This window comes from Colletes gigas, unplaced genomic scaffold, assembly GCF_013123115.1.
Source record: "Colletes gigas isolate AHSC1104 unplaced genomic scaffold, ASM1312311v1 Colletes_gigas_Sc00059, whole genome shotgun sequence".
In the NCBI taxonomy this organism is placed as follows: domain Eukaryota; kingdom Metazoa; phylum Arthropoda; class Insecta; order Hymenoptera; family Colletidae; genus Colletes; species Colletes gigas.
In genome coordinates, this window is record NW_025106688.1 from 106,212 (window position 1) to 122,936 (window position 16,725).

The 16,725-nt window shown below is 31.2% G+C and overlaps 3 protein-coding genes across 8 annotated transcripts; 2 read left to right on the forward strand and 1 right to left on the reverse strand.

The window, feature by feature from the left end:
• Positions 1 to 744: 744 nt before the first annotated feature.
• LOC122403539 (inner centromere protein-like) lies at positions 745 to 3,080 on the forward strand. Of its 2 annotated transcripts, XM_043407106.1 has the most exons (3): positions 745 to 938; positions 1,238 to 2,482; positions 2,601 to 2,712. In XM_043407106.1, the coding sequence occupies exons 2-3, from the start codon at positions 1,269 to 1,271 to the stop codon at positions 2,602 to 2,604; spliced, it is 1,218 nt and encodes a 405-aa protein (XP_043263041.1). In that variant the 5' UTR covers positions 745 to 938; positions 1,238 to 1,268; the 3' UTR covers positions 2,605 to 2,712. The 2 variants fall into 2 exon arrangements, with proteins under 2 accessions (XP_043263041.1, XP_043263040.1); XM_043407105.1 differs by having other exon boundaries at positions 1,238 to 3,080.
• A 3,635-nt stretch (positions 3,081 to 6,715) lies between these two features.
• LOC122403541 (KICSTOR subunit 2-like) lies at positions 6,716 to 15,692 on the reverse strand. Of its 5 annotated transcripts, none has more exons than XM_043407108.1 (10): positions 15,450 to 15,692; positions 14,513 to 14,659; positions 14,281 to 14,432; positions 14,079 to 14,219; positions 13,846 to 13,984; positions 13,586 to 13,779; positions 13,364 to 13,514; positions 13,136 to 13,240; positions 12,897 to 13,063; positions 6,716 to 6,819 (listed from the first exon to the last, which is right to left on the reverse strand). In XM_043407108.1, the coding sequence occupies exons 1-10, from the start codon at positions 15,528 to 15,530 to the stop codon at positions 6,741 to 6,743; spliced, it is 1,356 nt and encodes a 451-aa protein (XP_043263043.1). In that variant the 5' UTR covers positions 15,531 to 15,692; the 3' UTR covers positions 6,716 to 6,740. The 5 variants fall into 5 exon arrangements, with proteins under 5 accessions (XP_043263043.1, XP_043263042.1, XP_043263044.1 ...); XM_043407107.1 differs by having other exon boundaries at positions 13,130 to 13,240; XM_043407109.1 differs by lacking the exon at positions 15,450 to 15,692 and adding an exon at positions 14,895 to 15,010 and having other exon boundaries at positions 13,130 to 13,240.
• LOC122403532 (WD repeat-containing protein 3) lies at positions 6,900 to 12,830 on the forward strand. Its single transcript, XM_043407094.1, has 14 exons — positions 6,900 to 7,205; positions 7,967 to 8,176; positions 8,253 to 8,450; positions 9,499 to 9,663; positions 9,746 to 9,951; positions 10,042 to 10,177; positions 10,246 to 10,436; positions 10,507 to 10,702; positions 10,819 to 11,046; positions 11,130 to 11,399; positions 11,491 to 11,733; positions 11,804 to 11,970; positions 12,164 to 12,386; positions 12,466 to 12,830. Exons 1-14 carry the CDS (start codon positions 7,035 to 7,037, stop codon positions 12,628 to 12,630), a joined length of 2,769 nt encoding a protein of 922 aa, XP_043263029.1. The 5' UTR covers positions 6,900 to 7,034; the 3' UTR covers positions 12,631 to 12,830.
• Positions 15,693 to 16,725: the final 1,033 nt, after the last annotated feature.

The window sequence follows — 16,725 nt, forward strand, 5'->3', positions numbered from 1 at the left end:
AAAGATAAATGTTAAATCAAACTTGAACTTGTAATTATGATGCTACAATAACTAAATTTCATTGATATTCATTTTCCACTTATTTTTGTCCTTAACTGTAAATAGATCATAAAACGTAAACGTTATTATAAACAAATATTAAAATCTACCAATTTTCAAAAACCTTGGAAGCCATAATTTACAGATTTCCTAGTAATGCATAAATTGTACACGTCTTTATTATATACAAATATGTAATTTTGTCAATTTAAAACAAAAATTGTAAATCACAATTAACAGATTTATAAGTAGTGCATAAATAATAAAATTATGTAAAGGTAACATTTGATTATTTATAAAATGTTAAATTTAAAAATTTCGAGTCAAAAGACAAAAAGTTTTTATCAAATTGAACTCTCGTTTAAATCGCCGACGATAGATAACAATTTTCACGTGAAACATGCGGCCATAAAAATATTAACGAGTATATCGTTTAATCGGTTCCATCGCTGGATTCTAAGCAAATGAATAATGAATCTGTTTTCAGACGTTACGCGCTTATATCCTTTGTTTTTTTTATATCAGCTTTAGCGATTGGTTCGTTCATTGTCAACATCCGTACTAAAAACATTGACTAGCTTTTCAGAGCTATAGGAATCAGCCAATGGTTGTTTACACTTTCCGCGCATGCGCAATAAGCGCAGTCAATGCGAACAAACTTAATGTTGACCGACGTGGATAGACGAGCGGCAAATAGCTCGACGTGCGAATTAATTTCGTTTAACGACAAGCAGCCGAGTTTATGGATATTAATTCAACCTGTCAGCTACATTATATTATCATGTGACGCCCAAGGAAACGATAACGGGTGAAAGTCTGCGGTTTGCAGCAAACATGAACATGTTTTAACATTTGCAGTATCATCTCCGGATCAGCTGTCATAAGCAGACGATACACAGGTAAAATTCACATTACAAGTAACAGTTTATTCGTTAAATCATCCACTAAATCATCTCAACATCTTCGTTCAAATAAAAATATAAATTCACCGTTGTTTCGTGATACAGAAATCTTTCTGTTTACAACTAGCCTTTTACCTAATTAGTATTTATATTATCATCGATTGGTTTAAATACTATAGTATTTCAAATATAATGGTACAGATTCTGCAATCTACATTTACGATTTTCTTTCAAAATTTTCTTACTGTAAGTAAATATTTAATTCCTACATGTATCTATTCTTTCTGTTGTTTCAGTATCAGCTGTTATTTATTGGATCATAAGGTCATGGAATTAAGTGAAACCAGTGTACAAATAAGAGATTGTTCCATAGATTTCATTCCTGTATACGTTAAACAAGAGAGCAATGAACGCGAAACAGATTTCAATGATATTGAAATAATTAATGCAGCTCAACATTTTTGTGCCATTGAAATTAAAGAAAGTAAAAGGTACAGCACAGTTATTGAAAACAAAGAATCGATTATAAATAATAAAGATTACATGCAAAATGCTAACTTAAATAATTTAATTTCTACGTTAAATTCTACGGAACAAAATGAAAATTATAACATTAATAGCATATTGAATGGATCAATGTATTTACAGAATTTAGACTATGAAAATGTGAACATAGAAATACAAAAACCAACAAGTCAAATTTCAGAAGTTTTTATTGATCACAATGAACAAATACAAACAGCTAATTATAGTATTTCTACGGTTACTATACCAAGCGAACTTTTAGGACTAAACCTTAATATAAAGAAAGAAGATGTAATAGATCAAGAAACGATCTATACTACAAAATGGTTATGCAATGTAGATAACGAAAGTGATCTTCCAACAAACGTTTCCAAAAATATCAAGAAACTGGTACAAGTTCCTATTGACTTTGAAGGTACAATAACACCATTAACAAAGCAGAGGAATCAAACTTTAGAAAATGCCAGTAACTTGAAAACTAAGGAAAGTAAACATGAAAAATCTACAAGGCAATTGAAAATAAGATCATTACAGGATTATAAAGAAAAGTTACGAAGAAAAGCAGAGTGCATGAGAGAAAAGAGAAAAAAATTATATGAACAGGAAAGCGAAGATCAACGTCTGCAGAGATTAGCAAAGGAAGCAGCGAAAAGGCGAGAGATGAGAATGTATTATGAAACGCCAGAACAAAGAAGGAAAAGATTGGATGCGGAAGCAGCAAGAAAAAGAGAATACAGAATGTACAATGAAACACCTGAAGACAGAAGGAAAAGACTAGATCGTGAAGCAGAGAGAAGAAGAATGAAAAGGCTTTCGTTATATGCTACCGAAACTCCTGAAGAAAGGAGAGAGAGATTAAATAGAGAATCTGCAAAACGAAGAGAAGCTCGACTGAATCAGTATGCTAAAGAAACGCAAGAAGAAAGAAAAGAAAGACTAAGGAGAGATGCCTTGAGAGTTAGAGAAATGAGATTTACTAGGTCTGCTATTGAAACAGAAGAGGAACGCAGGCAAAGGTTAGTAAAAGATGCTCTTCGAAAAAGGGAGGTAAGAATGCATGGAGGCCATTCAGAGAATAATAATTTCACTGAACTTCAAACCGTTCGTAATTTTGAAGAATTAAACAATGTGCAGATAAAGGAAAATCCTGATAGTCAATTGGGAGGTCATTATTTGAGCAACTGGATGATGTGGTTCCAGAACTCATTAACTCAACCAGTTCATGTTGGAGAACAAATCAGCAAACCTCAGACAGAAAATGCTGGATAAAAAATTTCATATGTATTTTAGTATTTTACATATAATTTCTGAACATTCGCATGCATAATAGAACTATACAGTGACTAAACTATATGCGTTTCGTATGTATAAGCTTTTGATACTACATTTATGCTTGAAATACAGTGACAAAATGTAAAAAATAACTGCTGCAGCTCTTGTATCAACATACTGTTAACTGCATAAGACATGTTAGCAATAGTTCTCATATAGTATACAACTTAATTTGTAATATTTATATAATTTATCATCAACTATGATTACGATATTGTACGTTGATGAAGTGTAAAAATCTGTTATTATATATATAATAGAGAATTTACCAATTAATAGATAATGCACACCCTTGAAAGATTCAATACTGTTGATGCGGTAACTTGAAAGCTTTTGTCCCCTTAAAAGATGTACAAAGTATAGTAAAATTATTGTGATGTTATAATATTTAATGGAAATAGAAGAAGATTGTTGAAGTGTCAATATTGTAAAAAATTAAAATTATACGTTTGAAAGATAACAAAATAATTCGTAACAGTGCCTTTTTGTTCACTGTTTTACAAAAGTAATTTATAATGCGATTCAAGCAATTTATACATATGTGCATAACTTAGGCACGAGTGAACATTGAATGATTCTGATGACAATTTGACTGTTTCTCAAAATATGTGTATGTACATTATAATGTAATTTTTTCTACAGTTCCTTTATATTAAATAATACAAGAAAACATTGTCATGTAATTCTATCAAATTTGTTAAATATTCCATTGTCCTTTCTTGTAATTTTTCTTTTCCCCTGCGATTTATAAAAAATATATCGTAGTCGAGAAATTTAATTTTATGAAAAACATTTTAAAATTCTTAGTGATGCTTCAGCTATTAAAGAACTATTTTCTTAATATGCGTATATATGTACTTATATGTATATACGTATTTGTTAATATAATTGCACTTCAAAAGATAAACGAAATTCAATGAATTATATTAAAGTTTTATATTCTCATCTCAAAATCTGATTAAATTTTTAACAAACTCTCTTCATAGTTAATGAACGTTAGATATGTCACAATTCCTTCTTTTATAATACCTTATAACTGCTTCAAACATTTTTCGAATCTAATTAATATCTAATTAAGTTTTACAACCATTTGCCAACACATTTTTTCATGTAATTAATTAGTAATAAACGGTTACTGGAAGCGATAGTTGTTTAAACCATCGCGCTAAAAATTTTTAAATACGTGGTGCCATCTATGAATTGGGATTCGAATTATTGAAAAATAACAGGATCATAGCATGGAAAAGGAGGTCGACGATACTAAAAAGAGAGAGCGATACTTTGTGCGAGAGACAGAGAGATATTCCCACCGCGCCAAGTCGATTAATCGATCCGCAGCTTGATTATTCACTAATTATTCTTTTCCTGTGATTAATTTATGAACTCTTATAATTTAATAATATAGTATAGACCTTTGGCAATATTCAAGGATACTTTTTATAACCATTCTGTTCGTAATTAAATAGTTATTAACAAATATCAGAAGTCGGCAAATTTGTTCGAATTTATTAAAGTAACGACTTAGAGAACAATCACTAATAACTAATTAATTTAAGCGAGCAAATAATTCATCGATTAAAGCAGACAGTAATAGAATCATAAATATTCCGACTTCCAATATTTGTTAATAGCTTCTTAAATATAAGCAAAGTGGTTATAAAAAGTATCCTTCAATATTGTCAAGGGTCTATACTAGATTGTTAAATTCTAAAAGTTCATAATTTAATCACAGCAAAATAGTAATTAATGAATAATCAAGCCGTGATTTGATTAATCGAATCGGCGAGAATATCTCTCTATCTCTCTTGCACAGTATTGCTCTCTTTCTAACGCCGTCAACCTCTTTTCCTATTCTATGATCCTGTTATTTTTCAATAATTCAAATGCCAATTCATAGATAGCGTGGTGCAGAGATGCCAGAAAAGCACCGTCGGGTGCACACGTACACATGCCAGATACGCGTACGTGAGCTCGTGGAGTTTCGGAAAGTCGACAAAGGCAAACTGACGCATGCCCTCTTTCTCGATTCTCCGAAGCTGCCCGAAGTAATTTCGGATCGCCTCGTGGGAGTCGAGAGAGAAAGGCTCACATTTGCCTTCTCGCTCTAAACAACTGAAATCCGACCTCCCGTCAACGGTATACGATTTGGATTCTCGAGCCGAGATTCTCGACTGCCCAGGCATTTTTACTTTCCGACCTATGTAGGCGCACATAAGCAAAGTACCCATAATGAAAAAAAAATTTTGTAAAATTTATTTTACGGAAATACACGTTTTAAGACCTCCTGATCATATTTTAATTATTGAAAAAAAAGAAATTTTTTTTTATTCCCATGTATGAGCACACATATGTATATTATTAATACGATTGAATATAAATAGCTGAATGAATTTAAATGAAACTTTACATTTAAGTTTTATGTTCTCATTTCAAAGGCGTGTGGACGGATTCAAATACGTGAACACTAAACGTAACGATGTAATTATATTATTTAATATTTACTAACTATTTAACATAAAGAACATAAAAGAAAGACATAAAACGTAAACGTAAAAGATCATAAACGTAAAACTGTGATTGCTCTCGACTAACGTTCGATACAGAGTGACGTTCCTGCAGTCAAAGTCGACCCTTCCTTATTCCTATCTTATAATAATGATCTAAACAAAACGCACGTTCGAGACGCAGTCTCTAAAACGTATTTCAGCTTAAACCTAAACACCTCACTCGATACCTACTCTAGCTTAGACTAAACACTCCTATCGACGCAAACGATAACGGTTCTCCTAGCCACACACATACACTCCTTACAGATTATACCTCTTGTTCCATAGTTGTTCCGATATATAGTCATAATGTATAAAAAATCTTTTAAATGTTTCATATAAATCTTAGGACGAATTAAATTTTATATAAAAAAAATTATATAAACTTTTTCTCTATCTTCTCTAGAAAAGAAAAAATTAAATGAAATCTTATACATTACATGCTTACTTAAATCGCATTGAAAACGAATACCACAAATGTTTTAGAATAATGTGCAAAATGTGATTGCGATTTTCGCTAAGACAAATTGAAAACTCAGTTCTAACAAGGAAAAGTTGGAATGGTACCCGATTTTGGGTTAGGTTTTACTTTGAGATATTATTAAAGTTATTACAGGAACTTATTTTCAGAAATAGAACTATGTTCACCACTAATCAGCGTGGCGTGAGTGATGAGGTCTTTGCCTGCAAGTTCCGAACTTCTTCTGCTCTGCTGGTTCGAACCCTGCTTGAACTTTTTTTTTTTATTTTTTCAATCATACTTTAATCGTACACTAAATATGACATTATATTTTTGTCTGACCTTCGAATATTTTTTTTTAAAGTAAAATTTAACCGATTACATTTAACATATGTTATTTTCAATGTACGAAGTACATGAATCTGGATGGTACTTTTCACAAAAACAGTCAAAACATAAAAATTTCAAGCACCACGTACATTTACTGAAAGTTTTGTTTTCACAGAAATTACAAAATTTTGTATTTAACTCTGATGGAAAGGCCGCTTCATTTACATTCATGTGCTCATACATGGGAATAAAAAAAAATTTCTTTTTTTTCAATAATTAAAATATGATCAGGAGGTCTTAAAACGTGTATTTCCGTAAAATAAATTTTACAAAATTTTTTTTTCATTATGGGTACTTTGCTTATGTGCGCCTACATAGGTCGGAAAGTAAAAATGCCTGGGCAGTCGAGAATCTCGGCTCGAGAATCCAAATCGTATACCGTTGACGGGAGGTCGGATTTCAGTTGTTTAGAGCGAGAAGGCAAATGTGAGCCTTTCTCTCTCGACTCCCACGAGGCGATCCGAAATTACTTCGGGCAGCTTCGGAGAATCGAGAAAGAGGGCATGCGTCAGTTTGCCTTTGTCGACTTTCCGAAACTCCACGAGCTCATGTACGCGTATCTGGCATGTGTGCGTGTGCACCCGGCGGTGGTTTTCTGGCATCTCTGACCATGTGCGACTTTAACCTAGAATATGAAACAAGCTTTTAAGTATTACATGAATCATAGAACATTTTTAAAATAGTTTGTGATTGTTCAGGAAATATTTTCATATAGAAAATGTCGATCATGAAATACTCTTTTAAAATAGATATTATACATTTAATATGAGACAAGAGGGATAATACTTTCATACATAAAAATAAAATTTGTCCTTCTTACTTTTATTTAATAAATAAAAAATGGGTTTAACAAAGCAATATTTGAGATATGTACCGGCTGGGAACTCAAATATAATTGCCAGCACTTCTTGTAATATTGTTTTTGTAACATTACAAGGGCAAGAAGGCAGATTTGTTGCAGTTGGAGCATGTGAACATGTTTTTGTATGGGATTTACGTCTAGGAGAAAAGGTAAAGAACAAAGTATATTCGCTATCGTATACAAAATTATGAAAAATTTCACAAATACAGTACTTGAAATTTCTATAACAATGTTAATATTTTGAATAGGTATGGCAAGAATTTTGATAATAATATCAAAGAAATGTTAAGAAATAATTATGTAATAGAAAGCAGAGAACTTATCTATAGCATTTAAAAATGCTATGTTACTTCTGTTAAAGCGTAATGAAATTTGTACAAAACTTTTAAATTTGTCTCAAAAAACTAAATTTGTAATGTTAATAAGCGATAATGCTACAATTGTTTTATTAGTCAAAATATTTTGTTTTTTGTATTAACTAATTTTTGCAATTTTTTTATAATTTATAGTAATGATTTTTGTAATTTTTCAACTTGGTTTCACACTTATCTAACTGAATTCTTTAGTTGTTGAATGTTGTTACATATTGATCTTAAACTTGTCGATTTTTATTTGCAAGGTAAATTTTTAAACTTGATCATCTCAAAAACTACATCAAAAATGAAGAAAATTTCTTCTTAGTTTTTCATAAGAAATCACTTTCTGTTCGCTTATAGATATTATTTAGTTGCACCCTGTATGTTTTTTATTATTTAGTGGCTGAATCTTATTTACAGCAAAACATTTGATTATTTTTAAATTCAATGTATAAAATTACATAGAAAAAAATTGGAAAAAAATGATTTTACGGTGTTGACCAAAATCACAAAATTTTTAAGAATTACATGTGCCATTACAATATTTGTTTTAGGCTCAAGTATTATCAGGAGATAAAGTAAATGTATCGTATTTGGCGGCATCTCCTAACCAACGACATATAGCAGTTGGTTATACGGATGGTTCTGTGAAAACATTTGACTTACGGTCCGGAGAAAATATAAGTGTATTCGTAGGTCATCGATCTGAAATTACAACTTTGGTATATGATAAACAGGGGCATAGATTAGCTTCTGGTGCAAAAGTAAAATATTTTGCTTCATGAAATTTATATAATAATTAAGTTCCTACAATACTCATTTCCATTTACTATTTTCTAGGATACAGATATTATCGTTTGGGACATAGTAGCAGAAACTGGAATATGTCGATTAAGTGGACATAAAGGTGTTATAACTAAACTGGCATTTATGAAAGATCGCAATATTCTTATCAGTGCTAGTAAAGACACTTTTGTAAAATTTTGGGATTTAGATACAGAACACAATTTCAGAACCCTCGTTGGTCACAGAACAGAGGTAAATATTATTTAAAATATACAGAATGAAGCACTAAAATAAATGTTATTGAGGTGACCTATCTTAAAGGCTTCACCCCATAGATATAGTTAACACGTTCGCTACCACGCGTCACATATTTGTGACACGTCGGATTTTGTCACAGCCAACATCACACATGTGTGACAGCAATAGTTTATTTTATTTTATAACCATATAAACTATCGATCATTATCACATTATGTAAACGACTACATTCATAATACAGAGTGTTCGGCCACCCCTGGCAAAAATTTTAATGGAAGAATCTAGACTCTGAATTATTTTCTAGAAAGTGGGTAGGATTTCGTCGGTAGGTCTATTCACCAAAAATTATTGTAATTGACTCCTGTAACCGAAAATAATTTTTCCAGAACGATTTGAAATTTTTTAATTTTGTCGAAAACTTTCACACCTTCTCGAATTTTTTTCTCGAAAATGGGTAGAATTTCGAGAGTATGTATAATGACCAAAAATGATTGTAATTGAACACCACAACCGAAAATAATTTTTCCAGAACGATTTGAAATTTTTTTTTCGCCAACAAATTTAAGCACCTACTACCCCCTGTCGATTTTTCTTAAAAATTTGTTTTTCAATTTTAATAAATTTGTTTGACGCTCTACAGAAAAGTTGTCTAATACTTTTTTGTAGGTACCCATGGGCTCTGCTTCAGAAAAATATTTCAATGAGATACCTTTACTATTGTAGGAATTGGACCAGTTTGAAATTTTTTAATAACTTTTTAATGAAGCCTCAATCAAGAAATTGATATTCTTGATTTTCGTCGTATTTTGGCATGTAGAATCTTCTATTAAAATTTTTCCCAGGTATGGCCGAACGCCCTGTATAGTTGGCCTCTTAAATACATTTCATTTATACATAATTGAAAGCATGCACTGCATTGAATAATATTACTACAATATAGTGTGGTCTGTGGCAGACAGTTTTCCAACTGAATGATGGTAACGAATATGTTAATTTTAATTTCTTTACAGAATTATTAATAAGAATGCTTTCATTAATCAAGGTTTGGAGTCTTACTTTAGCCAAAAATGACGAATATTTAATAACTGGTTGTAACGATACTGAATTATATGTGTGGAAAATATTTTTTACTGATAGTGGAACTACAGATTTTGAAATTAATTTGCAAGATTTAAATATCGCCGATGATTCCGAAATTAGCAACATGGTATATTTTTGTTAAATTATATTTGCATTTAGCAATACACATACTATTCTATGTATTTAATGAATATGTTATATTTTGTCAGAGATATCCTTTAGGATGTAAGAAAGCTGGAAGTATATTGAGGAGCAGTCGTGGAAGGGTTGTGTCTCTTGAAATTGATACAACACATACTGTTATAGGATGTCATGGCGTAGACAATACTGTAGAATTATTTCAATTTTTACCTGATGACAAAGTAAAAGATAATGTGGTGAAACGATTACGGAAAACAAGGAAAAAAGCAGAAATGTGTGGAAAGATGTTTCTGTACTATATTAATATTAATTATTTATTAATATTTAAATGTTTTTTAATATAATATATGTATTTTACGAATAGAAGCGGAAACAACACGGAAGCAGATTTTTCAGGTGTACCGACAATAAGGGATGAAATCATTCGTTTACCTGTTATTAAAGTGTCTGCTAAAGCGAAAGGACTAAATATAGTGATGGGTGGAGGAGGAGAACTCAGAGTATGTTACGTAAAAAAGATCTGATTAAAGAATAGTTTGATTAACTAATTTCTATATTATCGTTTCAGGTATGCGTTGGGTTAAATAATAATTCTATCGACTTATATTCCCTGTTTACGCAAGAGAAAGATGCCGAAGTAAAACATTTAAGATCAATAACTAGTCATGGTCACCGTACAGATGTTCGTTCAGTTTGTTTCAGTTCTGATAATTTGGCTTTTGTAACGACAAGTGGAGATTCTGTGAAATTATGGAACAGGTATTAAAACATAATGCAAAAGCTTTTCAAAAAATCTTAACAGAATTTTATACTTTCTTCTTCCTTTTAGGCCAACACTAGCATGTTTACGCACTGTTCAGTGTGGTTATGCTTTAACGGCAACATTTGTACCAGGCGACAGACATATAGTAGTTGGTTTAAAAGATGGTAAAATGCTGATTATCAATATTGCATCAGGTGATATTTTAGAAGAAGTTCCAGCACATTCCAAGGAACTTTGGAGTGTTACACTATTTCCTGATATGGTGATTTTAAACAACTTATATTTAATCTTTTCAATATTATCTATTATTCAAAATGTTATATTTTATCATTATTTCATAGCCATAATATATATTTTTGGTTTCTTTTTACCGTATAGAAAGGAGTAGCAAGCGGAGGAGGAGACCAAACTGTCAAATTTTGGAATTTTGAACTTATTCAAGATCCTGATAAGGAAATAAAGGCCAAAATTTTGTCCGTTTTACATACGAGAACTTTAAAATTGGAGGACAGTGTATTATGTGTCAGAATAAGTCCTAATAATAGATTTGTTGCAGTAGCGCTGCTTGATTCTACTGTAAAAATCTTTTTCCTTGATACGTTTAAGGTGATTATGTATAAAATCCATGTATAATTTTATGTTTAGTTTACCAAATGATTCGAAATGATAGGTATATAATGTTTTTTTAGTTTTTCATTTCACTTTATGGTCATAAATTGCCAGTTTTGTGCATGGACATATCTAGTGACTCGACGCTCATCGCCACTGGTTCTGCTGACCGAAATATAAAAATTTGGGGTTTAGATTTTGGAGATTGTCACAAATCGATATTTGCGCACGATGACTCCGTAACAGGACTTTCATTTGTACCTAATACTCATTACATATTTACTTGTGGGAAAGATGGAAAAGTAAAAGAATGGAATGTCGATAATTTTCAAAAAATTGTGACATTACAAGTAATTAATTTTCTTTAAATAATACTTCACAATATTATGATAAAGACGTTAATGACTCCAATTTGAAATCGCACAACACTGATTTACTCAGGGACATTCAGGAGAAGCATGGAATTGTGCTGTTTCACCGAATGGTATTTATGTTATATCCTGTGGATCTGATAAAGTAGTTAGAATGTATGAACGAACCACGGAACCTTTAGTCCTACAAGATGAAGAAGAGGAAGAAAGAGAACGTCAAGAAAATGAGTTAGTTACTGGTGAAACCACGGTTGTCCCCGGACAAAAGCCACAATCTTTACCTTCAAGAAAAACTGTGTCTAGTGAGAGAGGGGTAAATATTAATAAATTATATAAATCGGTCGATTTGCTCACGAACATTGTTCAAATTATGTATTTTTTAGGCTGAATTGATACTGGAATGTTTGGATATATCTAAAACATTCAATGAACAGTTATCGAAAGTAACATCATCAAATACAGCGCCTGTTGTTCCTTTACAAATGCAAGCTTACAATTGTACGACTGTAGAGGATTATCTATTGGAAACAATTAAGCGAATTAGAGCAAGGTAACAATAGAACGAATCGAAACATGTGAATTCCTTGTGTAAAGGGAAATCGAAAAACCCATTACCATTCGGCGATCCAAGGCTTCGTTATTTAGATACAAGCGCTTCTGATTTCACATATTTATTAACGCCCTATATATTACACGGACATTAATAATACAAATAAATTACATAATAAAATAATCATTTTTAGCGATTTGGAAGAAACGTTACTATTGTTGCCATATTCAGCCGCCTGTGAAATTCTCCAAATGCTTCCCAAACTATTAGAATCAGATTATCACACAGAGTTACTTGCAAGATTAGCATTATGCCTAGTACAAGCTCACCATGGTCCAATTGTGGCTACCCAAGAACTTTTACCTACTTTAGAAACTGTCAAAACACTTACTATGAAAAAGGTTTCAGAACTGAGAGTAAGAAACATTGTTTATATAAGTTATAATTGAATAATTGTCTATAAAATTTAATTTGATTTAAACTCAATTCTTTTAGGATACAGTTGGATTCAATCTACATGGAATGTTACATATGCAACGTGTTATCGAAGAAAAGGAAGGAATCCAACTTTTCACGGATGCAACTAAAAGCAGTAAACATAAGAATAGAGCCAGAAGAAATAAAGAAAAAGCAGTGAAAAGAGCAATCATGTCCTTATAAAACTTAATAATGATACGAATGTTTTGTACATATTAAAAATACTAAATATAAAAATGTTGGTTACTTTTTCTTACTGTATAGTAAAATTGTTTTGCAATATGAAAATTTTGCTCGAATAATGATTTAAGAATTAATTAATATAATACATTAATAAACAATTCTAAAAACGTATACACAAGTTATATATAATTTAAATAAAACTTAATTTTTGCACATCATTATCTTTGATAAAATTTAATATTGTCATATATATTTGTGTGACTCACTTCGATAATTTTAACGATTCATAAACTTTGTTGCATCTAATTTGCATACATAAATCTGTCATAAACGACGTTACATGAGATTCCTTATCTCTCTGTTTACCACTTTCAAACACAGTGACAAGTGTCATTCTGGGGTCAGTATTATACATGGCATATACACATGAATCCTGAAAAACAGATCAATTTATACAATTATATGTACACAATTTATCAAATTTCATCTAATAATATACCTTTACATTTTTACTATAAATAATTTTATCCATAGAAAGAAGTTCTGCTTGTCGTTCTTTAATTCGTTTCTGTATATTTTCTAGATGAGTCGACGAATTTTGTACAAACATCTGAAACGATGATAAAAGTGCTATACGAATATTTCTTTATAAGACTGCAATATCTTCTACAAATTATACTATACACAATATATTAAATCTACTTTTTATATTCTATAAGTTATACAAACTTACACCAGGGCAACTGAGGACAACAGGGAAATGTTCAGAAGTATTTGGCTCCCTGCGAGGATGTCTATAACCTGGTCCTGAATCTTCTACTCCTCTAGAGTCAAATATTATTAAAACTGCTAAAACATCATGTTTACGTTGGAAACTTTGTATTCTGAAATAAAAATATATTAATTTTCTGCAAACAACAATTTATTTAAGTAATACTACTTAAAGATGTATTACTTATGATAGTAATCCACATTTTGCTTGCTCATGATGCTTCTCATTTCTCCTGGACTAGCCTGTTGACTTAAAGTAGTGTGGAAATATAAAGAGCATTTAGCTAATATATTACTGCGTAGTTTCACTAACCATTGGTACAATGCTGGTTGCTGATTTGCTTTTAAAAAAGTTGCACCAAAACCTAATTTCCAAGACTAAAACCATTATATTTGAAAATTAAATGTTTTTACTTATTTTAAGTTTCTACATACATTACCGACCTCTTTGTTTTGCAAAGTTCTTTCCCAAGCCGACATTCGTGCTTGCGCGCCGTAAAGAGACATTAACGTTGATAAAAATCTCCAATGTTGGAGCTCAACTTGTGCTTTCGTTAGTTGCACTAATATTTCACACTCTAACCTGATAAAAATATATTTTAATTCATAAAAGATAATCTCCACGGTCGCAATCTCTATTCTTTAATTGATAACAATTTGTTTTTGTTTTTACTTACGTTAAGCTTGTCTTAAATGCAGTTAACGCTAAATGTGAACAAGACAAAGAATGACTTTCCACTATTCCTTCTATGTACTGCAATAATTCTTGGTATTTCATAACTTTACTATTTATACTCATATTGTACATTTTTTCATAGCTATAATACAATAATGTTGCATAAGATTTTAAACAACAACTTAGAACAATAATATACTAACAAATCTATTAGCTGTATTTTTGCTGTAATATATTGGCACAGTTGATTAGAAACCTCTGCAACCGTTGCACCAATAGAGTTGGTACCCCTAGTCATTTCTTCCATTCTTTTTAGATCAGACTTCAACAATTCATATACTGTTCTTAAGGAATTCTACATAAATTGAAACAAAATATTAAATAAATATAATAAATTATTTGTTTTCATATGAATTAAAGCATTAATATACTTACATCTTTCCTTAAAAATCCTTTATTTTTAGTATGAAGAAAACCCATATCTGCATATGAATGTTCCGCTACTGCTATTTGTGGTAAATGCATAAGTAACATACCCCATGGACCCATCTGTGTTTGACGGCATGATCCACGTTCCTTTTCCTATTCATTATTAAATAATAATTCAATGCCTTGTATAAAATATAGCATCTATAACGTGTTGTAGCTTACAAACATATTCAATGAAGCAAATATCATTAAAATATTTAACATACGAAATTTGCTGAAAAATTATGCTGATTATAGTTGCATATTAAATTTTATAAAATCATTATCTTTTTCATATAATTTTATGATACAGAAAGAAAATTATAAAAATTATTTATGAAACTCTTACATGCTTTACACAAAACGAAAAAAGATAAAAGCGCAACTTCAGTTTAAATTTATTATGCATAAGACATAAATGGAAACAACTAAAAGCAACTTTTGATCATTCGACCTAACTCAAGGTTTTGAGACGAATAAAAAAACATTTCATTAAAAAGATACTACTAACTATAAAAGAAATAAAACCATATCATTGGTGTGTTATATATAGTATAAAAAAAGATAACCTAAGAAAACAACTAAAAAAAAATACTCAATTCTATTGTAAAGATTACAATGTGGAATTACAATTTATGTAAAATAACATATCTTGTAATAAAGTCATGTACACATACTAATATAGATACGTAAACATTTATATCAGTTCTATCATTTTTCTAAACAAAACACGCTTATTTATAACTTGCTTTCATTTTTGTTACATTAAAGTAACATATCTAAATAATCCATAAAGTAAAAAAGGTTGATAATATTTGGGCTAATTTTGTTAAAGCATTGGCAAGGGATTAATAGCAAATTTAAGGAAAAGCACAATGTTTTCTTGTATCTAATAACCACTTACAATTAACTCCTTGGCTTTGTCTGTACACAATTGTGCAACTTGAGTGAAAAAAGTGTTAAGAAACTCTTCTTCGTGATCCATTTTTTACATAATTTTATTATACAACTATAAAACCAGACACGTTTAGTTTAAGCATTAATGCATCTAAGGTTATGTTACCCTTAACAACACGTACATACTAAGTATTAGTGGTGGGATATGGGATTTCGAATGTCGAATCGAATCGCTTCATATTTCATTCTGCGTTGCATGTTGCAACTTGCAACTTGCAACATAGATTGGAACAGTGATGCCAGAAAAGCACCGTCGGGTGCACACTCACACATGCTAGATACGCGTACGTGAGCTCGTGGAGTTTCGGAAAGACGACAAAGGCAAACTGACGCATGCCCTCTTTCTCGATTCTCCGAAGCTGCCCGAAGTAATTTCGGACCGCTTCGTGGGAGTCGAGAGAGAAAGGCTCACATTTGCCTTCTCGCTCTTAACAACTGAAATCCGACCTCCAGTCAACGGCATACGATTTGGATTCTCGAGCCGAGATTCTCGACTGCCCAGGCATTTTTACTTTCCGACCTATGTAGGCGCACATAAGCAAAGTACCCATAATGAAAAAAAAATTTTGTAAAATTTATTTTACGGAAATACACGTTTTAAGACCTCCTGATCATATTTTAATTATTGAAAAAAAAGAAATTTTTTTTTATTCCCATGTATGAGCGCACATATGTATATTATTAATACGATTGAGTATAAATAGCTAAATGAATTTAAATGAAATTTTACATTTAAGTTTTATGTTCTCATTTCAAAGTCCGGTTAGACTTTGACTATAATCAGTCCATGGATAATAATGATTATACCTCTTGTTTCATAGTTGTTCCGATATATGTATAGGCATAATGTATAAAAAATCTTTTAAATGTTTCATATAAATCTTAGGACGAATTAAATTTTATATATGTTAGATAGACGCGTAGAATGGAATTAGGAATTAAGAAATACGCAGGGTATTCGTATACATGCTTTATTCCCGTTCTTTCAGCGTCGGAAAAACAAATGAGCCCGTCCTGGGCCTAGACCCTCGCCTTTGTCGTCAGCCTTCTCCCCCATCGGTAGGGGTGGGAGTGTTGACGGACGAAGGCCAGACGCGGTCCCTTGCCAGCGCAGCGCCTCGGCTTGGCCCTCGCCTTTTCCCGACGCGTTACATATAAAAAAAATTATATAAACTTTTTCTCTATCTTCTCTAGAAAAGAAAAAATTAAATGAAATCTTATAC